The sequence below is a fragment of the Pyxicephalus adspersus genome, chromosome 10 (assembly GCF_032062135.1).
Source record: "Pyxicephalus adspersus chromosome 10, UCB_Pads_2.0, whole genome shotgun sequence".
Classification (NCBI taxonomy): domain Eukaryota; kingdom Metazoa; phylum Chordata; class Amphibia; order Anura; family Pyxicephalidae; genus Pyxicephalus; species Pyxicephalus adspersus.
In genome coordinates, this window is record NC_092867.1 from 35,684,413 (window position 1) to 35,708,711 (window position 24,299).

The following is a 24,299-nucleotide window of genomic DNA, read 5'->3' on the forward strand; positions in this document are numbered from 1 at the left end:
CCCCCTAACTTACACGATCCACATGCCGGTGATGGTGAAGGCTGGCAGAGTGATGGGCAGGATCACCCAGCCGGGCATCTTGGACAGAGGCATCCACAGGGCGGTGTGTGAGAGGCTCCGGGGTCCTCTCAGCTCGGACGGGGTAATGTGCGGGGTTCTCAGCCGAGGAAGGAGCACAGAGTCCCAGAGAGCGGTCCAGGTGGAGGCTTTTCCCAGTAGCTCCGGAAAACTTTCAGCCGCTCCTCTCCCATAGCCCAGGCTACATCTCACCGCCGGGGGCTGGCACTGCCAGGGGCACGGAGGGTCTCTTCATGGGGGGGTCACCGGGCTGACACCGCTCCGCCACTCGCTGCTTACTAACAGCCGCTCCGCATCTCCTAAACTGCCGTGTATGTGTGAGTGAGAGCCCGCCCCCACCCCTCCTCAGAAAGTGTAGGGAGGAGACGGAGGGACGCCGGGCCCCGCCCACACAGCTGTGAGAGGCCGGAGGAAAGCATGGCCCCGCCCACATCGCTGTTTTGGCGAGAGAGTGAGAGACACTGCGTCCCGCCCACATCGCTGTGAGAGGCGGTAGGAACGGGTGACCCCGCCCACACATCTGTGAGAGGGGGGGGGGGATAAATAGAGACACCAGGCCCAGCCCACACATCTGTGAGGAGGGCGCCCACAGGAGAGCAGATTCATTGCCCATCACACCTCTACCACTCAGAAAGTGTGTGAATCTTGGGTGAAAACATTTATGAACTGACTCTCTCAAAGAATAAGTGTGATGTAACCACTGCCATCAGTAGCAGGACCATCCTGTCAATACTTCTGCATTTTAGACCTGAGGAGGAGATAAAACCCCCAAACATTTTATCATTTCTGAACACACCGACCCTGTACAATGAAATGGCGCTGGCTCACTATTCACACAACTGCCTATAATGCCCATGCCTTCAGTAAAACACATTCCTTTCAGTGCACACAAACACAATATGATCCCGAAGGTTTGGGTAAAATATTAAATTGGTTGGCCAAGTAAAATTAAATAAGGACCCAGGACTGTCCATGATGACCCGTTTCATGCAAGCTCATTAATTTATAGTGTAACTTAATGCCCCGTCACTCCAACACCAACATCCCGGACCTTCTCCGGGTTCCTAATATTGGGAAATCCTGACTGGATGGAACTGCCACGCATGGGCACGGGAGGAAATCATTCCAGGCTGCCAGTTATGCCAAAATCACACACAGAAATGCGCATGTGCGGCAGCCTGGTGTACATTATAGAGAAGATTGTGAACATTGTGGAAATTGTTATCTGCAAAGGAGACAACGCCAGTCCCTCCTGAAATAAACAACCCATCTGCTCACTTTTTTTGGATTTCTAGTTCTGTTTTAGGAGGAGGAATGTCTCTGAAACTATTTTGTTTATTATTTATGTACAGTGATATCCAACATATGGTTCAATCGTTGTTTCTGCACATGTACACACTTACATAGGTTGAAAAAAAAAAGTTCATCCACTTGCTTTTACATAGGTACGTACTTTTAAATGGTGGCTTTTAATCTTTTGTTTGGCTGTTTTTTTAAGTTGAACTTTAATACAAAGTTTTTTTATGTCACCCTGCATAGCCCTCCATATGATAACGGTGCAGGAATCAGGTTCTCTTGAAGGAGACGATTCTTGAAGAGATGGTCCTAGCTTCTACCCTGCCAATACTGCCTGCTGAATGATATCTGTGATCCAGAAATGGTCAGAGCGGAGGACTTTGGGTAACATTCTTTAGAGGGGATCACAGCAAGCAGATGTTATCTGCATCCCCACTGTTCTCCATCCTAAAACCTGCTGGAGGGACAGGTAAGCCAAGGACACAAGCTGGCACATACACTTAGCCACTGGTAGATGTGTATGGGTATCTTTACAGTTTCCTTTTTTTTCTAAACTTTGGTGCCCATCCGTAGGAGAGAACCTGACCATTGGAAGACAAATATAGTGCATGCCAACTGTTCCCTTATAATGGATATTTTAAGCTTACAGGATAACTTGACAAATAACTACCCCTGCTCATTGGGCGTTCTAACCATACATACCTCCTAATGAAAGGGGTGAACATCCTCAGGCTTGGAATCCCCTCCAGCCCTGGATATACCTATCCAGCAACTCTCTTGGGACTTGAATTGGCCCACTGTCATACATGAGTACAGCATATTATGTACTGCAGGAAGTCACTGCACAAGAGTGGGCAGCTCCTGATTTTTCGGGCCCAGGGATGTAAGTATAGGATGAGGAATGGAGTACCAACCTAGGTGAGAAAGTTCCAACTCAAGCTACATACACACGCCCGATAATAGTAACCAGAGGTGAACAGTCATGCTCATCTCAAATGAGAATCTAAAGTGTATAGCTGTTCCCCAATTAATATTCAGGAACAATTGCTATGTACTCCTACAGAACAACATTCATTCATTCATCTGTAACTGCAAACAATCATGAAAAATCAATTACAGCGACAATCCTTTGATGTTCATCCGACGTCTGTACAAGGTTTTAGAATAGATTGGGTGTTGTTTTTTCCCCTAAAATTTTCATTTTGCTGGATCTGTTTTCCAGTGTTTAACTATTATCTAATTTTCACAGACAAGTTTATTGAAACAACCAAAGGAGCTCAGAGTCACCAATGTTGTAGGTTTGTTGTTAGTAATCCAAATCCACATTTACCTTTGAAAGCCAGAGGATGGGCGCTGCTTACATGACACTACAGTATTAAAATTCAACAAGTTTTCTTTGTTCTGTGATTGCCCAGCTGTGACTTGTGTCAACAGTCTACACTGATGTGAATTCTTTGGAAGGGAGCCTCAAGCCAGGGTCAAGCCTTTTGTTTTTTTTGTGAATTCACTACCAAGGTGGCCAAGGAAAATCCACTTTTACTTACAAAATATATATAATCTACACCATCTATTTTGTAGTTGTGTTATCAGTGTTTTATTAAAGTATTTTAAAATACAATTTTTTGTGTAAAACTTTTACTGTGGACATTTAAATGTCAGTTGGATAGTTAACTGAAGGCATTTAATGCTCTCAAAGCTTTTTGCCTGCTGGTGTAATTGTTTTACTGGTATGCACAAAGCATCAAATCAAATCAAAGGCATCCCATACTACAGGATTTTATGTTTGCCTAAAATACTGGACCTGATATAGTAAAGCAACTGATGATAAAATAGGGATAAACTTCTATGGTGCATTGGCATAATGGCTCTTTATAAATACGCAATCCAAAACCTAGCTGATCATAAATTCATGTACAATGCATTCAATGCAGTCCTAATATGCCGTGGCCTTTAAACATATATGCTGTTTTTGTGCCCTCTGTTCTGAAAAAGGACACTAACATTACCTAACATGTGTTAACATTACCTAAAAATAAGGAGAAAAAAGATGATGTGTTGGGCTTGCTCACCAGAATGTGGATGTGCCACATTCATGTAACAGGAAGGTGTCATGGCTGGAGTCTTTTTCTATAGGGTAAATGTCTGTGGAAAGGCAACAGGTGGGTGTTGGGTATTTTATGCATTTTTGGTTAGTCACTTAAAAAAATGCCCCCCCTATGCAGCCATGTAAAAGCTCTGCGATCTTGAATATGATGTCCACAGCCCCAACAGACACAGAGCTGTATATCAACTGACACTCTAGCAATAAAAAAAGAGCTCCAGGGAAAGAAGTCCAAGTCATATCCCAAGGTGAGCAAACACCTTGTGTGCTTTTATCTGCCTTAACTATACCATTAGACCAGCTAGGCAGATTTAACACTTTCTTTGTCTCGGGACATGACAACCTGGCGTGAACACTTACCTCCCATGCTACCAACTTTCCTAGGAGGCTTATGTGCACCTAACTTTACCTTTATGGAACTTTCCCCCACCTCCTAGATTGTAAGCTCTTCTGGTCAGGGTCCTCTCCTCCTCCTGTGTCACTGTGATCACCAACATAGGGGGATTTGGTACTCTCACTAAACACCAAGTGGAGGCATTTGATTTTTGTTACTTCCATTGAACACAGTAGACCCTCCAAACACTGCCATGGTCAGAGAAGTGGCCTTTATCAGACCCCTACTTCAGTCTAGTATTCCCATAGTAGCTGCACAGAAGGGTATGGAGGGAGGGATGAACAAATAGTAATTAGACTGGGCCATAGGAGAGGGTTAATTAAACAGAATCTGTGCCTATTTGCTGTATACACCAGACAAATGCCACGATACTTGTGACAAATTACTTGACTTTGGTACAGACACCTGTGATATAGGTCAAAGGATTTTTTTTCTTCACCCAAAATGCTGACTATGTCAGAGACAACAATGTAATACACAGCTTGCAAAGAAGAAGAAACTTCCTTTCTCCATTACAGAAAGCAGGCTTACTTGGCAGCATATTTAATGGTGTATATTGTGATAATACTTTTATAGCTTCTGTAGTAAAACAAGATGTCTATGATAAAATCAATACTGATATTATTACATTTTACACATGGGGAAAATATACTATGTGATGACTTCCAATCTTCCATACACAAAATAAAATAGATTTTGTTTAGCATATTTCTACTTATTGACTGAGTGTAATAATTGTAAGTACCAGAATTACAATAATGTAATCACTGTTAAGTGAACCTAAAGCATTTTAGGATATTTCTTGTCCTTGGGCAAACATATTATGGAAATATTTCTATGCTGTAGTGAAATATTCTGAGATTTTAAGGTTCCTAAAAAAACTTTGACTCTTTGCCAGACAATGTATTTCAGTGACAACCTTTACAAAAGATTATTTGAGCATTTAAACTATTTCATGCATGTTGTTTACCATTTCAACCCCTTCTGATGCAGTCAATTTGCACATTACATTGCAAGCCAAAAAATGTATTTATGGGAAGAGAAACACTAAGTAAACACTGAAATTGCATTTTTTGTGCTTTGACTAGCAATATTTTTACACGGTGACAGGATCCATGTAAATATTACAGCTGTGCAGTGTCAGCAATCTGACTAGGACTATTTTTGTATTTTACCACACATGTGGATGAACTTTAAAAAAATTAATCGGCTTGTCCCCTACAATACAAAAAGTCAAACAAAACTAAAACATAAAAAGCACTAACTGCTGCAGAAAAGGTTTAATGCTTAGCTGTCCTGCAGGCAGATTCTATGATCTTTGCTTTCTTGCAAAGCAACAGCCTTTTTACACCTGAAAATTACAAAGCATAGTTTTTGGGGGTATTAGAGTACTAGCATACCCTGCTGAAGTATCTTGTGTTACTATGCGATAATATTACGATTAGCCATAGAGAGAGGTGTGCATATGATACTGTGTGATGGAGATGCAGCCTTTAACCAGCGCCTCTGAAATGAGGAACTTTATTACATGAAAATAATACAAACCACAGTAATCTGTTACCTGAAAAGAGATACCTTTTATATAACATTACTTTACTGTTAAATACATTTTACCTGGATTCCCAATTTAAAATCAAGCCATGAGTTTCTGTAAAGCTCTCTTCGATCTTAAACCCTGACTGTAAATGGGTCTCAACTTTTTCCCAGGATTAGGCTCCTTTCCCTTCCCACGCTATCATTATTCTGTTAAATGCCACAGCCACTGCTACCCACTCAAGCGGTCATTTCAGTAAAATCATAGTGGCCGAGGCTTAATCTAGAGTTTGGCAGAACTCAAAACACCATGTACAGCCTGGGACTGGGAACCAAGCGGCTTCTGTGGAATTGGTTTAAGGCCCAACACAGGTAATTTCAGATACCATAATCTCTAATTGTGCATGGTTGAATTGTTAAAAATATTTTAACAGGCCATGTAAACTTAAAGGGGAATGCAAAGCAAAGTACTAAATGCCCTTAAGGCCAGGTTCAGACCTGACCTGGGATTGGATGATCCTGTGTGGCTGGCACCTTGCTGCTTGGCACTGGAATGCTATTTTTAAAGAGCCAACATCTTCACATTTGACATTTGACAGCTGACAACTGTGAGTGGTACTATTGAGCCATCCTATTTATTCTCAATGAAGCTGCCACCAGGAGAAGCTACATGTAGCATCCCCTGAAAGGCAGCAATAAACGCACCTCAATCTCTCGTCTGCGTGAACAAAACCTTAGAATACATGTACTCCATATAAATATTTTTCACTGCCAAAGAATTGTAATTAAGATTGTAAGAAAAATCACAGATACTTTTTGCTTTTGTTAACTTTTACTACTTCCTTACACTTTTCAGCTCAGTGGACAGAGAGCCCAGTAGAAGAGGTGCTACAGGAAAATGTAAAGACAAGAAATAAAGTTTTTCAACTACCTGTTTAATGCTTGGCATGGGAATTTAAATCAGAAATGAAAAATATGTTCGTATAATATGTCAGTAGGGCAACTGCATTATTTAGTGCTTTTTCTGAAGCTTCTTTAATGAAACTGTATGTCTGATAAAGGAACAAAAATCAAACAAAACAATTTACATATTCAAATACTTGTACATGTTTGAGACTAGAAATGACCTTGCTAGCGTTGAAAAGTCACAAAAATGACATGTAGAGGCATAGAGCACCCTCTGCAGGTGAAAAGCAGATACTTTTCTATTTAGTCTAAAATTACATGATTTATCAACATGATTACAGAATCATCTATCGTCTTGTGGCAACCAAATTCCAAAAAGTGTTTTTTTTTTACCAGCTTAAACTGTTAGATATTGTCTTTATACAGGCCCCTGTGCCAAGAGGTTGTAGGGCAGGGTTGTCAAACTCTGGCACGCAACGTCCTTTTTTTTTAAGACCCCAAAGGAATCCTAAAAATGAACTGCAGCTGGCCCGCCGCTGCACTGAAAAAGTGCTGCTACTACAATACCTGGTATCACTCATGTCTTTAGACCAGCGGCCTCTCTGCTTATGTGTGGCCCCGCATTGGACTGTTTTATAGACACAGGGAATTGTAGTAGCGGTGCTATTTCAGTGAAGAGGGAGTTCCAGCCACTGATAACATTAAGCCCCGCATTGGACTGTTTTCTTGACGCAGGCAATTGTAGTAGTGGTGCTATTTCAGTTTCAAGTTTCGCCTGCACTTAGTCTAAATTTTTTATTTTGGCGCACTGTGTATTTGAGTTTGACACCCCTGTTGTAAGGAATTTTCTTCTTTCAGCTCAATGCTTTGGAGATAGATGGGATATACTTCTGATGGACCACCATGATGTTTGCAGGGCCACAATTCATAACACACTGACATGAAGAGATGGGGCTTACCAAAAAGGGGTGGGTGTGCAAACTTGACTAGGCAAAGCAATTAAATGTCTCCTGCTGTAGAATTTGTGCTGACAATCTGGGAGCAAGAGTGATATCATCGGAAAATTTATTGATTTCTGTGATCTGTGATTCCAAGATAACAATATAGATCTGTGCCTGTTTAGGTAATATAGACACACTAATCTTTTTATTAAATTGAAAAAAATGGTACTCCCTTTATACACTATAAAAAACATTAGCTTCAGCTTGTACAAAATGCAGCATGTACAGCAAACTTTACAAAGTTTGCAGAGTTTTAAGCAAGCATAGGAGAGTGTTGTTGTAGATTGTAGTCAATCTTCAGCTGCAGATCTAAACAAGCTTTTAACAAGTTTCAGTACAGCTAGGTTTACACTTTGTGAGGTTGCAGTTTATCACTTCCACATGCCAGGAGCTGCTGCTACATGGTATGTCCCCCTGCAGCAGCGTCATAGGGAATAAATAGAGGAGACAGTGAGTGGTAGCAATACAATTCACTGAGCCAGCTGTCAAATGTGCTGTGAGTGTTCAGGCAGCTGACAAGTTGGCAGCCACAGGGAGCTAGGCAGGATCACTAGATGCCAGTCTGGTAAAAAGCCAGCTGAATCCATGAGTTTAAAGTGATAGATGCCCTGGTTCAATCTCTGTTTACCATTCTTACAACAAGAACATAGGTTGCTTTAAAGCATCAGCAAAGCAACCTGAAAGCTTTGCAAAATTTGCCGTACACATTGATTTTACATGAGCTAATGTCTGGGTGAACACACTAACCTGGCACATGTATTCCCCCAATTCGAGTCAATATCCAGCATGCTCCCCTCAAAATGCAGTGATAAACACTTACTGTCCCAATACCATAGCAGGAAGCAAGACTGAACATAAACTAAGCTGACTTTTAAGTTTATCTTAAAAAAAAATAAAAAAATCTTTATGTAACACGCAAAAGGTCTGAAAACATTTCTCTATAGTCTCTAGAGAACTGAAGTGCAGCACATTAAACATACATTAACTTTATTACATCATAAAAAGCACATTTTTGCATCCATTATATACATTATCTATCTGTATGTGTATAATCATTATCTGTTTGTAGGTATCAGCAGCCATTAAAAACTTCAAACATAGGAGAGACAAAGGAAACATTTTCAATTTTCTCCACTTTTAAACAGGAAAAAATGGAGAGTACAAGAAAAGGAAAAGAGACAGAAAATAATTTTATCTTAGAAAAAGAATTTGAATTTTATACCTCAGAAAAAATAGGGATAATAAATAGAAAATGACGCTAAATTTTCATAAATGAACACTAGACAGAGATATCACAGTGCCTGGGTACAAGTGTAAAACAATAACCTAGGATCAATAAGGGAAAGAATGAGTTAAACATCAATGTAATTAATACTATTTTAATAACAAAAACAAAGAAGCTGTACAGGTAGGGATAACTCTTACATACACCTAAAAATTGACAACATTTAAAACACATCTGGGCCGATTATTGATTTAAAAGTGTAGAAACACTAGGAGGTGTTCTTCATAGCAAGCTGATCCCCACTGGCGCTTCTAATGAAGGATAACAACAAAGTCACATATGACTATTTGCTATGGGTAACATCCCTGCGTTCGTTTTAAACCCTTTGTTATAAATGTCAGTCCGTGCAAACATTTTAATAATTTATCAATTTAATGACCATCCTCTATTTAAATTGTAGTATAGTAGTATCTGGTAAATGTAGCTTCAACAAAATCTAGAATGTTCTACCCAACGGCAGCTGCCTGTCTGACTGAACTGAGACATTAATGTCTAATTTTGCAGATGGAACGGTCAATGGATATATAGGAAACCAAAAGATTATTTAGGTTTTGAACTTATTTTGTAGGTGACAAGTAAACAAATTCTTATTGCAGCGCTATTACTGAGTAGCAGTAACTCAGCCTTGCTTGTGGAGAAAGGTTACCCTGGCATGGAAGTAATATAGCACCTGTGCTTCCTTTGGTGTTTTTACTTAGAAAATAAAATAGGACATCACGCTAATACCATAACACAGAGACACATGCTTAATGTGGTAAATACTGCCAGCATGCACTGGAGGCAGCCATTTTAAGGGCTGATCAAATATGTATAAGGATACATCCCTAACAATGCATTTAGAACAATCCTTAGTCACAATTATATTTTCAGTTCCAAAATGTGTGCCTCCATTGTTGGTGACAGAAAACGTTTATGGAACGGGGTTGTTATCCAGCAGATGGTTTACAAGAAGGAATATGCTAAGCACATACGATGACTCTCAGGCTCAGTTAAAATAATTAGAACCTAATGCAATGTCAAAATTACAGGTCTACCTTAGCTTTTGTTTTTTTTCCAATATAAAATATCTTTACAGTGTACAGAGTTCATTACAATTGCTTGATTGCTGCACAGGCGATCAACATGGCTAGGTAGATAACCAAAAAAAAAAATGAAAAGATCAAGAAGAGGTTTGTTTTCCAGAAACATCCATTGCAAATTTTTCCTATTGTTTAAGATTTCTATGTTCATAAAATGAAATGGCAACTGGTTTCCATGCCAGCAACAAAAACTAGTTCACAAATAAGTCAGGCCTAATTCGAAAGGCAAGTGATTAGTTGACCTCTGAGACTGGTGAAGCTTCTGCAGGTCGAGGAGTGGACAGGAGGGGCACAGGAGAGGTAGCCTGTATTAATGCAGGATTAAGGATGATTGGCAGAGACATTGGTGGAACTCCAACCTGCAAAGGAGATGTTAGGGGGTGCAAGATGAGAGAGGATTGAGTTATAGGAGGAGGTATCTCTGTCACAGGGCTAATCCTCACTGGTGTACAGGAAGGGCTAGATCCAGGTACTGGAACTGTAGATAATCCAGGGCTTGAACAGTCATTTTCTGTTGGATAGAGAAATATATTATTGGCCAAGAGCTCTAAAAGACCCAGAAACAAAAAAAAAACAGCTTTGTACTTCCAAAACACACACAATGCACATTTTATTAGTAATTAACCAGTTCTAGACTTTGGATATACTAGAAGCATCCTATAAAAAACAAAACAGACCATTCTATTAAAGATTAAAAACATGTTATTATTATATTATTACACAGTATTTATATAGAGCCATCATATTACGCAGCGCTGTACAAAGTCGTGTCCATAGTCGTGTCACTAACTGTCCCTCAAAGGAGCTTACAATTTAATGTCCCTACCATAGTCATATGTCATTATGTAGTCTAAGGTCAATTTTTAGGGAGAAGCCAATTAACCTCACTGCATGTTTTTTGGGATGTGGAAGGAAACCCACACAAACACGCGGAGAACCTGCAAACTTCATGCAGATAATGTCCTGGCTGGGAATCGAACCCGGGACCTAGCGCTGCAAACCCCGAAGTGCTGCCGTTTTGTTTTGGCTGGAGTTTAATTTTCTTCCTGCGCATAATCTCTAAGATTGCGCTCTTTTATCAATTAAATACAAGCAGGTAACTTTATTCTAATTTCAGACATCTTAAATTTATATAACTAAATCCTAATGACCTATGTCCAGAAAAAAACATTTTGAAAAAGAAAAGTTTATATAGATTGGTGACCTACCTGGGCTAAGTGGGATGAAAGACATATGAACAATTTATATGTATACTTACCATTTGGTATTTGCTCAGGCTGAGCTGGTTGTGGCACAGGTTTGGGCTCTGTAGAATTGGGAACAAGAGCAGGCCCTACTGGAGTCTTTTGAGGATGTGGTTCACTTGCAGCTATGTGAGGAGGATCTGTAAATAAAACATTTTAATGTATTATTATTGGTAAATTTTAGGAAACTGTATAATTTAAAGCTTGCCAAAAATTGCCCAGTACTGCATAAAGTGGATATTAAATGCAAAATTATATATTTGGTAGTTCATTCCGACATCGTGGCCAATCAAGGCATCCAAATTCCCGAATCTGGCAAGATAGCAAATGGGATAAAGGAAAGCGTTAAAGCCATTATCTTCAAAATTAAGCATCCAACTTAAAAAGGGAAGTTTGGTCTACTCATCCTACTTCGTATAATCACATACAATCTGAAGATGTAAGGCTGGGGAAAGCATAAAAACGTTTTTTTCATTTTAATAAGTAGAAGCAAGTTTTGATAAGAATAAAATTGAGTCGATTGTGGTACCCCTTCAAATAAAAGCATTGTTTAAGGTCTTAGCTAGATGATATCGGGATGCTGGTGATGACAGAGGTCCTGCCTACCTTGTATTACTGTCTGCTTGAATAGCTCTTCTCTAAGCCGAGGCAGGAAACAGTCTATTCTCTCCCATGTAATCTCCCACAGGTCTGAGTATCCAGTCCGTGAGTCTGCACTGTGGAATATTCCAGCAGTGTCCATAACTAGCAGCATGTTTTTCAAGGATTCAGGTATGGCTTCCATCTACAACAAAGAATCAAATTAAAACGAAAATTCACAATCTAAAACAGAAAACAGAAGGAAAGATTACTGATTTTTAGTTTTTAAAAAATGTTGCCGTGGTGTAAGTAATGTCATGTAATAAGCAGATCCTCATGACTCCATTTAATGAAAGATAAAGCAATTCAATCAGAGAGAAGACCAGCAAAATTTACTGAAGGTGTTTCCAATGATGGAGCACACAGACACAACAGACAAAACACTATAACCATAAATGCTGCAATAAATAAGTTATATGAATGACTAAACTGAACAAGGACAGACATTTGGGAAAACAAACATGTAAATGTTTCAAGGCTTTATAGATACGCTATGCTTCTTAAAAAATAAAATAATGCCTGTTTACAGCTTCCGACTTCATCTAATGAAATAATCACATTAGGTCAAATAAGAATTCTGCAAATTCTACACTACATGACCCCATGAGAAAAATGTTCAAGTCCTGTCCTAGCTCCTAGCGTTTGTTGATTTTTTTTGACTGACTTCTACTTTAATCTGCAAAAGCTTTTTTTTTTTTTTTTTTAATGGGTCAACCTTTTCAGGAAAGACAACCTCATTCTTACAGCCCTCCACCATAATGTATAAATATGTTTATGTGGTTTTCTACACGGAAACCTGTTCGCACAGTATCTTCAGATTGCAGAAGCACCTCTCTATTAGTAGAAAATCTGCGCAACAAGGAAGCCTGCCATGCATCTGGTTGGAATTTTCTACTTTCTTCTTTTCATTCGCTTTCTCCACCCAATGTAGCAAATTACTTGCAACAATCCTCTCTATCAGGTGAAGACTCTAATAACCTTTGAAACCTAGTTTCTGTAATGACACTTGTTCTATTGATACATGTAATTTTGGAACAAGAATATAAATTACATTTGCCAATTCCAAACACCCCTACTTTTCTTCAATCTCTTTTTTTCCTACTTCAACTAACTTGAGTGGGGTGTGACAAACCACAAATATATAAGAGTGGAGTCTATAACCCTATTTTCATTTGAATCTTCCCTATCTACCAGGATAAAAAATCAAGAGGTCAATAAATGTCATAATTTACGTAGAATAAGGAGTATTTTTCACCTGCCAGCTCTTTTACAGTTCAGGCACAAATGAAAATTACCAAAGACACTGCAAGGCATGTGGCAATACCTGTGCAGAATATGAAAAATGAGTGGCATTAACTTACCAGCAAGTCACTGGAGCCAGCATGCATGTACTTATCCATAAAGTCAAGTATTGTCATCCACAGAGCAGCAAATGTTGGAAGTGATAGTAAAGGAGACAAATGCTGTAGGAAGACCTAAGAAAGAAATACATATTAATATTAAGGCTGAGCAAACATGCAAAACTGGGACAAATACTAGACATTACAGAAGAGCAGACACTGGAGTCACTGTACACTTCAATTATCAGCCACTATGTAACCATTCATTGATTGTGAGCCCCTTTGAGGGACAGTTTCATGACTAAAGATTTTGCGTGTGCTGCATAATCCATTTGAACCTTGTAAATATAAGATAATAATAATACTTAACAATTAAAAAACTATCCATGGACAAACCATAGGATGAACACATAGGCAGCCAGAATACCTTTTATCTTTAGGTTTCATGGTTAGTCCATGGCTATCTCTCCCCTAAGAAATACTGACAATCTTTATTCTGACAACACAAGTTTATTTAACTAATACTCTTATATTTTAAAATTCCACAAGATTTGTTTTCCCTTGGATACTACCCAAGAGAATACAATAGGCCAGTAGACTGGCCAGTTTACCCCTGTAAAGCAGATACTGTGCCATTGGGAAGGTAGATTCAATTAACTCCTGGAGTTCGGCTTTAATTCCATCAACAAAAATATTTAGATGTTATTAATACTATACAACTTCAGTGTAATTACTACCTACTTCTCCAAAATATGCCACACAAAGCTAAAGGATTATAGGCCCCTAAAACCATTGGGATGTTTTACCATGCTAGTTTGTGTTACTATAAATTTTAAAAGGTGTTCCAAGACAACTTAAAGCAGGATGAAACAACTATCTGTGTCTCCTGACTGTCCTGTGTGTGTTGCACGGAGACAAAAAAAAATGAAAAAAAAAACAGACATATATTATCCACTCTGGTGTGCAAATAGATGGGCAGCATTACATAAACACATGTGTGTTAACACAACACACCAAAGCAGAAAGATTTAAAGCTAGACTAAATCTTAAAAAATGCATATCCTAAAAATATTGTCCTTTAGAAATGTTTTACCTTTGCAAGTAAGGTAGATGCTCTCATTCGTGTCTCATCCATACCACCTACATCAGCTGGGCTTATGTTCTCTAAGAGCTTTATTAACAGTGGAAATAACACCTGGAAAAAAAAAAAAAAAAAAAGTTATTATTTAAAAATACAAAAACACCCCTCATGAACACAAACATTCATTAATTAAAAGCTATTCTTCATTTCCTGTCTCATTGGGGTCTATTTATAATGCTGAATCTGGAATTAAATGAAACATTTATAAAGCTGCATGTGAAATTCACTGGGAAATTCCTTGGAGGAGAATCAGTTATGGTAATTGAAAACCATGAATGGGGAAGATTCTCCACCAGAGAATGTTTTAGTGAACGTCATATTTAAGGTTGTATAAACAGAGCACAAACACAGTACTAACAGAGAAGTTGAATCTCACTGGGAGAACCAACATAATGTAAAATTTCACAGAGGGGTTAAACTTTCCATACTTTAAAAAGTTTTAAGAAAAAAAAAAAAAAAAAAAAAAAAAAAAAAAAGAACTTTAACATTAGAACCTCTGTTTAAGCTACTGGTAAAGTTACCAAAAATGTAAGATTACCTAAAAGTTATTAGGATAGCAGATAAAAAAAAAATGCATAAACATCAATTCTCTCACCTTATTAAAGCAGGCTTCCCATTCAAGTGCATCCAATGTTTGGAGGTCATGGACTAAAAGTGCTCTCTGCAGGTATGTAAGAGCCTGCATCCTAACCTGTCGTCGAGCATCACAACAAAGCCATGCAATTCCTGCAAAACATACATGGCAAACTTGGATGATAGCTGGCAAGCTCTGGTAAACATATTAGGTATTTTAACATTATTTTTTGTTTCAGTATAGCTAAAGTCTTGTGCAGTGACAAGCATTTCTTATAAGGTATGAATATGCTGAATATGCTATATTATATATATATATATATATATATATATATATATATATATATATATATATATATATATATATATATAGTTCAGCTTAACAAAAAACAAAGTTTGACTAGGGGCATTGCTGGCATATTAGAGGTTAGAAAGTTTAAAAAAAAAAATGAAATTTCACTTTTTTTCTGTCCAGAATATAGCACAACACACAAACATTTCTCACTTACCCTGCAGCAAAGGACACCAGCAGTTTGACCACAAAGTTCTAGAATCTGCTGTGATCTTTTCCCCTGCAGTCTCAAGATGGCGCTGTTCCTCAGCCCAGGAGCTATAAATGGTTGCAGCCCTTGTATGAAGTGTGTGCATCAAATCCAGTAGCTAAAATAAACAGAAAGATAATAAACCAAATCTACAAGTAACCCACAAGTTAGAAAAAGTCTATGCATCATATATTGCCTAATACAGTTCTATAAATCCACACAGTACATCAGCATTATCCCACAAAAAACAAAGAAACCTATATATCTTCAGCTGCTTTCTTATCTGGTGCTTGCTCATCTATTTGTGATTGCATGAGCCAGATAAAAATGTGCAAATAGGCTCATGCTGACAACAAAACACTTCTGGAAGGGATATAGGACTAAATAACAGTAGTTAATCAATTGGATTTACAATGTTAAACTGAAGATATTTTTGACACTCATCTAAAAGGATCCCTCCTGATCGAATGCCAAGCAACATTCTCCACCACTTATAAGCACACAGGTAACCAAGTTACAATAAATTAATCACTATGGAATAATGCAATAGGACATACCATGTGCTTATAGGCCAAAAACCACGAGATATGGTGTAAACTGTAAAATTTCTGGGGTAGAAATATTACAACATATTTTAGGTGGGTAAGGGATAATGACCCCTTTTTACTTAGGGATTGCAGGTTGTGATGAGTTTTAGATTATCACCTACAGCTGCTTTGATAAATTATTGTAAACCTGTTAGAAGACAAACAGGGAAACCAGTATTAATAAATTCTTCAGAAAAAATATTTCTGTAAAGTTCTAATACATTAAGTCATTTACAACAACAAGTATGCTGATAAGGACAATTGACCTTTGGTTTACAGCCCTTCCTCAATTTAATCCCAAATAATTTTTGACTGGATAAACCTCAACTGTAGATATATTATTGCTGGAATTAATAAATGGCTTGGCTTAGGCTTCCCCCTAAAATTGACCTTAGACTGTGGTAATGATGCCCGATTGTGAGTGCCTTTGAGGGACAGCTAGTGACATGACTATCGACTTTGTAAAGCCCTGAGTAGGATGTTGGCGCTATATAAATTTGGTGTAATAATATTAATAATAATAATAATAATAATGCCTTCTGCAAAACCCTGATTATTGTGGATAGATAAGGACTACATATATTTATTTTGCACAGCGCAGGATTAGAAATCACTTAATATAAATACGTAACTTGCACAAGTATGATGTATTCAAGAACAAAAACACACATTACATTCATATATGTCAAATGAATACAGGCCATGTCCTCCTCAGAGTAAAGGAAGAAGTAGCCAAGTTGATAGTAGTAAAATATTTCCAGAAAGAAAAAGGCATTTATAATTCAGAATGATATATTTTACACCAAAGTCTAATAACAGATGTCCAAGAAATCAAATATCCATCACCAAAACTGGAAAGTACTTGAATGGACCATAAATAAAGGCTTGACAATGGTTCACTGAATTATATATTTACCTCTAGGTCAGGATCCAGGCAGCTTCTATGCCTTCTTAAATTTGACCCTTAAAATTCATTACAAAGAACCCCAACACATGCAGGAGATGCAAAAAGCAGCTGCAAGTGCTGGACATGAATCACACTAGGATCTTGGGTACAGAAATGACTAGAGTTTTCATCAGGGTTGTCCAACCCCAGTCCTTTGGAGACAAAAACTGCCCAGGATTTTCATCACAGTGTGACTTGCTGTAAACCACACCGTACTAAATTCTCTACAGTTTGTCAGAGAAATAATAAAAATATATGCAGATCCTGGCCCACGAGGAAGCCCTAATTCACTGGGCCTAGCCTGATTCTGTCTGTGGTGAATGTAAAAGGGTATTTCTTACTTTTACTAAAATCAGTGCTGATGGAAACAAGCCTCTGCCTGGGAATTCTAATCTTTGATTTGCAATGTTGGAATTCCCTAACCTTACAGCAGCAGGAAATTAAAATCTAAAGAAAAAAAATATATAATAATTCTCCCAAAATGTCCAACAAGAGAAAAGTTAATGCAGAAGGGAGACAATTTATTGCAAGATGGGTAAGCGAATATGTGCTCATGCTTCACAAAGACAAATATGTTCTTATTTTCAGAACATGATTAATGCACGAGGATGGCGTGTGATATGGTGTCTCAGGGTGAGGAAGGATCTATACTTCTACTAGGATTATGCATCTTAACCTCTCCAGCGGTAAGCCAGAGTGTGACTCGGGGTAAAAAAAACCAAGCTGAAAGTGGTAACCCTGAGTCATACTTGGGGTAGTAAAAAAAAGTAAAAAAATAAAAAAAACACTTACCTGGTCTCATCGGCGTCCTCCAGTGTCCTGGCATCCCGTGGCCGCGTCCTCCTTCTCGAACTGTCACTCCGGTGACGGTGCGTGCGTCGTTACTAGGGGCGCGACGGGAATTTCAAATTATTTTGTATTGCATTCAATACAAAATAACGGTATTGAATGCAATACAATAGATTTATATGTCCAAAATCAGTATTTATATGTCCAAAATCAGTACATTGTCTTTAATGAAAATTTAGTTTACAGTATAAGAATTAGAGTATATTACAGTTTGAAACAAAATAATGTCAAAGTTTATTATTTTATTAAATTATTTTTTTTTTTTAATTTATTTAAGTTACTATTTTGACATGATATTGTGTTTCAAATTTTATTATACTCATTCTATTATATGATACTGTAAAATAAATTTTCATGAGACAATGTACCGCCCAGGAGGTTAATAAATAGTTCAGCCCATGACAACCTGTGTTTTAGATTTTAGGTCTATAAAATGATTGTAAATAATGATTCCTCAGGTGACCCCAAACAACCTGATCCTAGCCAAGGCATTGAAGAAAGCCATCCATGGAATAGATAGATCAGCTACATGATATAATAAAAGGGTTTTTCTTTATAGAGTCAGAACCATTTAGAAAACGTAAAAAGTAGCACACATGCTTCTCAGACAACAGATCTGTTAATCAACAGTAAAGTTTTGCCTCAGCAAAGAAGAAACACAATCAACAAGAGTTTGATAAAGAAGTCATTAGTACCCATTGTCCTATCCAACCCAGTACACAAGGGAAAATATGAAGGAGGAGGAAAGGCCTGCCATACTTACGTCGTGACTAACCTGTAATGATACAGTGTGGTAACTGGCTGGCACACTCTCATCTTCCTCGTCATCACTATGGGAACGATATTGACGCTGGTTGGAGACTCTTGAGCGGCGCACTGCATTTTCCTTCTCTTTACTTTTCTTCTTGAAACGGCTAGCCTTATTGTCATACTTATGGCTTTTCGATCTCTTTTCCTGGGATTTGTACCCTTTAAACACAGAGATTTGACAATTATTCTTTTTTTTCATTGTGGCAATTTAAAAACAATTAAAACACACATTTTTTGCACTGGTTTCTGCTGGATCTTCTCCAAATTGCTGCATATTACAAATATATCTTTAACTGCAGCTGTCAGTTTACATCTCATTTAGTCTAAAATCGATGCATAATCTCCAGAATCTGTTGCATCCATTGTCAGCATTTACATTGTAAAAGACAAAATGGACAAAACTACTATACTTCAAGTAGGATTCATTTGTATAGTTTTTTTGCAAAATATAAATAGTGTTGGAGTAGAGACATATTGGATATGGTATTAGAGGCCTGAGGGCCATGTTAGGCCTGGCCTAATCAAATGAATTCTGTATGACACATTGGGTGCCCTGTTCTGTCAGAGATTTGCAGTAAAATGTGATCACCTAGCCATATCATGAACATTAAAACAGTTTTCAGTTCATAAGAAATAAATTTACATCTATTATTCTAAATCATGGTCAGCCTTTTACATTCAACAAACAAATCTGAACACTAGGGCAATAAAAGAAGAGAACAGGCATACAATTACATATATTCTCTATGTGAATTCATAAAGTACCTTTTGTCTGAAAGTAAAATAATGTAAAAGTAGTATGGGTTATAATAACACCAGTATAGTTCTCCACCTGTACACCCCCCTATGGACCACAGAAAAGGTTTTCATTTTATACTACAGCCCTGTGTGTTTCAAAATAAATGTTGGTGAGCTTTTATTATACTCTTGTGAAGTTGAAAAAACAAAGAGAAGAATGCACCAAATTGTTAGTCAGAATAAAAATTCTAACACTTACACACACCTCCGTTTAGACTCGCCTCTACGAAGACACGAATGGTCTTCACACACAACTTAAAGTTTTCTGGTGTAACATGTGCGGCATCCCGGACGATAAAAGACAGAGACTCTACGCTCTTCATAAGAGATTTTGTGTCATGTGGGCCAAAGTCCATACCAATTACTAAACTGTACTGATTTACTGGAGTGTTGGCACCTGGCTTGCTTATTGCAGCAGACACTTTAGAAGAGTCTACGTCCTCCTTTCCAACCTGTGTAGAGAAGACAAAATCCACTATTTACTAAAAAGTAGCAATAAAAAGTTTAAAGAAGTTAATACTAAGGAAAAAGTAGGTTGAACTTTATACATTGATTCAGATGCAAAGTTGCTGAAAACATAGCATTTAAAAAAAAAAAAAAAAGTGTTTTTTCAATAAAAATCAATATATATTCATTTTTAATGGCTTTAACAGATCAGAGACATTCTTTCCTGTTTTTAGCATTACCATGTCAGTATCTGTCTGTACAGGGGGGCTCTATTATATTCAATTTGGGTGAGGTTTATTGCATATATACTCACCAGAGCGAGTCACCAGAAAATTAAGAAAATCCTAATTTCTTTGGTGACCATTATTATCAAGACAAAAAATGATGGAAATTACAGAAAAAAAGTCACCGAAACAGAATCTGAAGGAATATCAATACTAGTGACATTGTTCCTGTTGGGTCTGAGCACTTTATTATTCTGTACACAGTATGCAGAAACAAAATTGTGAAAAACATGCAAAGTCAAAAAAGCAACAATGAAATACTTGCTTGTTGATGTTTTCAAAAGATAAAGTTGACTTACCACCAGCCAACCACTATTCACCATATCCACATCAGTGACGGATCGGTGCATCTTTGATTGTTTGCTATGTTCTGTGTACACCTCTGAGTCTGAGGTGTACCCACGATCCAGGCTCACATCAGTCGAGTGGTATGAGGACACTTCACTGTCTGACTGTGCACCTGTCAAAGGGGACAAAAGAAAACACTGAAATATGTGTAAAACAGAGAGAATTACCTGTCATGCACAGACAATGAACTGAGTATATTCCTACTGAATCTTTGAAATGTGTGTCCAAGCAACACATTCAATTTTATGCTAAAATAAATGCACCAAAAATAGGTCATGATCTCTGGTACTGGAAATAAATGGTCACTGAAAAACAAAACAAAAGCAAACAATTTGGCAGAAATGCAGGAATGCTAACTTGGCCTTTTCTGCTCACTGTATATGCAGCTACATGAAATCCCAAGTGTTTAGTGCTCTATCTCCTTGTAAATATATCTTGTTAGGAGAAGTCTAGGATATCTACAAGTTGATACAACTTTCACAAAACAAACTCAAAATGGTGAGAGCCTATTTGCCTGTATCATCCTAAATATTACTATATAAATTATTTAAAATACAAAAGGTCATAGGAATAACCAATTCCTATTAGTGCATTTACTTGCAATGGTCGTATTACACATATGAAGATAATATAAGACAAGGAAATTATGACTATGTGTAATCATTTAGGTTTTTATATGCTGATACTGTTTATTGCACAGCATCACCAATAGATGGCACCAGTACACCATATTAACAAGAGAAGAACTAGAAAAAAGGGCTGAAAAGTGTAAGGCATTCTCATTGTTGCTTTACAACTCCCATACATATAAAAAAAAAAAAAACAAGAATACAACCCATGAGCATGAAATGTAGTATGCACACTTGTCCCAAGCCACTGGTTTACCAAGTAGTGTATCAAGAAAGGATGAAAGCCATAAAGTCTGTATCTTTTAAAAAGAAATTGGCAGCTACTGTGTTTATAGATCTGTCCTGACTGGTAACCTTAAACTTATTGCTCAATGGCATATGCCACTACCAAGTCATGGTAAGAGGGTTATCCAACATCTTTTCAAGGAGATTCCTAAATTACTTTCATCTTATTATTTATAGTGAAACGTTTGTAATCTGATATAAGTGGCACCAAGAAAAGAGTGGTTATATTCCTAATATTTTAGAACATAATTAAACTGCAAACAGAATATAATTTTAAGAAGTTTTCTAGAGCTTTGGCTTTGTCAGATAAGATGGTATTCTAGATTTTATTTGCAGTTTAGTAGTGAAAGCATCAGAACCCAAGTGATGTTGTGGATATATAGTTGCCACTTGGAATTGGATCTCTGGGTTAACCATGTTCTCCTAAAGCACAACAATCTTTTTTTCAGATAACATTTAAAAACATTGTGCTTGAGTTTATGATCTTGTAAAGGTTAATAACCTCTAAAAGAAACCTACATAGTGCAAGGCTCCTAAAAATAGATGCTGGTTGGAAAGGGAGGATAAATATATATTGTTTGATACCTATAAGCGCCTACCTACATCATTATCTATGATATAAAATACCCAGTGAGCACATTTCAGGTGGTACATATGCAGAGCAGGTGACTCAGTTTAATTCCGCTAATGGACTTAAATAAGATATTTGTTTTCCTCATCTGTCCTTCACTATAATTAAGCACGGCAAAAAACAGCTGCTTATCTATGAAAGGCATAGGATTTCATAAGTGCACATCCTCCATGTACCTGTATCATTATCGCTTCTGGTTGTCACCTGCAGAGCAGGTGGAGGCTTCACTCCGGCACCGATGCACTCTAGTAGGCAGAACAGTGTGTTCCAGTCATTGATAGAGTGGATGTTGGCAGCGTTGGTTTTCAGCAGTTCATGAAGGCCAAAAGAAATTTGACGGCTTACTCGGGAGAGGACATTCGGCTTCATCATCAGCAGAATACGGAGGGAAAGAAGAACCTGGAAAAATGTAGGATAGGTGCTTAGTATGTAAAGACATTCAAGAAATTAGCAAATGTCCCCTTTAGGACCTATATACAAAAGAACTAGCTGTGAAAGACTAAAAAGAGCATATAAAATAAATACTTTGGAGGTTTCTTATAACAGTTTCATCAAAAGAGCTTTCATAATACACCCTCAGCTACAATACTGACCAGTACGAATTTACACTTTGCATACATGTTAGAAAACATTTTTCACTCAGTTAGTGTTGAACTTTTGTCTCACTATTCTGATTTTGTTCCCTATAGTGATCATTCAACACTTTTAGATGATTTCATTCAATCTCAGTAAAGTGAATACACATACTAGCAGTGGCTTTACCTGTGCACTGATATCCTCACGCCGTAAAAGTCGAATAGCCAATCGTAACAATCCAACCACAGCACGTTCAACAAGAAAGCAAAAGTCCACAGCATGAACGCAAAGATGGTAAAGGTGATCACGAACAACTTGCCACACACAGCCAACACGATCTCTTCAGAGAGGGAAAAAAGGAAAATTGTCATTAAAAAAAAAACAAAATAGTTGCAAGAGTTTCTATATACATATATCTAATTTTCTAGTAGAATTGTGCAAAGGTATCACTGCTACTGAAAACAGAAATTGCAGCATAGCTCAATATTGTACATTCGATTAAATTCATTGAGATTGCTTTGATCAATATAAATGAAGACCACAAAATTCCAATATAAACGCTTTTTAACTAAGAGGGAAATACATGCTCATAGACTCTGTTAGGGGCATTGGATTGTGAGCTCCTCTCTGGACAGTTTGTGACATGACTAATGACTCTGTAAAAGGTTAAATAAATATGTTGGTTCTGATCTGAACTGCAATAAAACTGATTAGTGGTTAGGAGGATTAGTGTGTGAGGCACAAGATTTTCTGCAGTTTGAGGAAGAAACGTTGCAAAAACAAGTAACGCATACAGACAAAAACGCATGTCTATCTATGTTATAACTTTTTCATGGCACCTGTTTTCAAGAACAATTCTTAGTAACATCTCCAGGCAGAAGGCAGCATCTTCTTCATCGTATGTTTCTTCATCAGGTGTCACAGATATCAAAGCCTAAATGAAAATAATAAAAAAAAACAAAAACAAAAAAGAACACTCCTGGGTAATTCGGCAGACACCGGCAGCTATGCATAATAAAAAAAAAAAAAAAAAAAACACACACACACACACACACACACACAAAAAGACTTAATCTTCAATTATTTAAACTACCCAGTTACAGAGAATTTCAGAGTACACACAAACCAAATATACCTCCAAACTTATAAAGTGGGAATACCAAGCTCATGTATTTTTATTGTAAAGGTTAAAAGTTATTGTATTAAACATATTTTAAGCAAGTTCCCACAAATGACTTATATAGGGTACTAAGCAGGATAAAATTATGCACATAAAATACAACTAAAGCAGTAACAATAATTTTTAGTGATAACAAGGGCTTATATGATGTCATGATTTGAATCACATAATGTTGTAGAATGCAAAATGCGTGCATTAAATTTATCTATGCAGTTACTAGTAAAATTTACAGAGTTTTAATCCCACAAAAGCCAAAGCAGTATAACTATTATTTATATGAATTTTTTTTAAAGACAGCTCTGGGAATATTCTAATACACAAGGTATTTACACCAGATTGCTTACCTTCATTAATTCCTGCAAAGATTCTAGCTGGAGAAACTTGCTTTCTGTAATGAGTTTTTCTGGATCGCATAACTATTGATTGCAGGAGAAAAAAAATGAATATTGGTTAAAAAAAAAAAAAAAGTGCAATCTAGTGAAGATTCTGTTCTTTCTTAACTTCCATACCAATTGTTTACATAATTTCTTGAAAACATGGTACATGGTTTTAATTGAAACAATTTTAACGGAACAAACCAGATAAAGAAAAAAAAAAGACAGAAAACCACAGAAAAGCCTAACATCTTGGCAAGTTCAAAAATTTTACAAAATGTAATATTAATTTAACAATAAGGGGATCATTTATAAAACAAAATGAAAAAAGTGGGTTTATATCAGTTTGTGTGTTCCAATCTGAGCCAGTAAATACCAAGCTGATAACAGAATGGGAAAAAAA

At 37.2% G+C, this 24,299-nt stretch overlaps 2 protein-coding genes across 10 annotated transcripts in view; both read right to left on the reverse strand.

Annotated features, from left to right (window-relative positions):
- LOC140340077 (transmembrane protein 150A-like) overlaps positions 1–398 on the reverse strand; it is a 69,749-nt gene extending 69,351 nt beyond the window's left edge. The window contains exon 1 of the mRNA XM_072425072.1: positions 14–398. Within this exon, the coding sequence (XP_072281173.1) occupies positions 14–93 (80 nt within the window). The 5' untranslated portion in view covers positions 94–398. The remainder of the gene's footprint in view (positions 1–13) is intronic.
- A 7,881-nt stretch (positions 399–8,279) lies between these two features.
- Positions 8,280–24,299, reverse strand: part of GBF1 (golgi brefeldin A resistant guanine nucleotide exchange factor 1) — a 98,628-nt gene continuing 82,608 nt past the window's right edge. For 4 of the 9 annotated variants that reach the window (XM_072424453.1, XM_072424452.1, XM_072424457.1 and 1 more), the window contains 14 exons: positions 23,867–23,938; positions 23,182–23,276; positions 22,529–22,682; positions 21,943–22,165; positions 20,173–20,333; positions 19,342–19,594; positions 18,298–18,503; positions 15,120–15,270; positions 14,633–14,763; positions 13,990–14,091; positions 12,918–13,031; positions 11,524–11,701; positions 10,932–11,057; positions 8,280–10,184 (listed from right to left, as the gene is read on the reverse strand). In XM_072424453.1, the coding sequence (XP_072280554.1) occupies positions 9,907–10,184; positions 10,932–11,057; positions 11,524–11,701; positions 12,918–13,031; positions 13,990–14,091; positions 14,633–14,763; positions 15,120–15,270; positions 18,298–18,503; positions 19,342–19,594; positions 20,173–20,333; positions 21,943–22,165; positions 22,529–22,682; positions 23,182–23,276; positions 23,867–23,938 (2,244 nt within the window). In that variant the 3' untranslated portion in view covers positions 8,280–9,906. The remainder of the gene's footprint in view (positions 10,185–10,931; positions 11,058–11,523; positions 11,702–12,917; positions 13,032–13,989; positions 14,092–14,632; positions 14,764–15,119; positions 15,271–18,297; positions 18,504–19,341; positions 19,595–20,172; positions 20,334–21,942; positions 22,166–22,528; positions 22,683–23,181; positions 23,277–23,866; positions 23,939–24,299) is intronic. The other 5 variants (XM_072424456.1, XM_072424461.1, XM_072424454.1 and 2 more) reach the window with 3 other exon arrangements.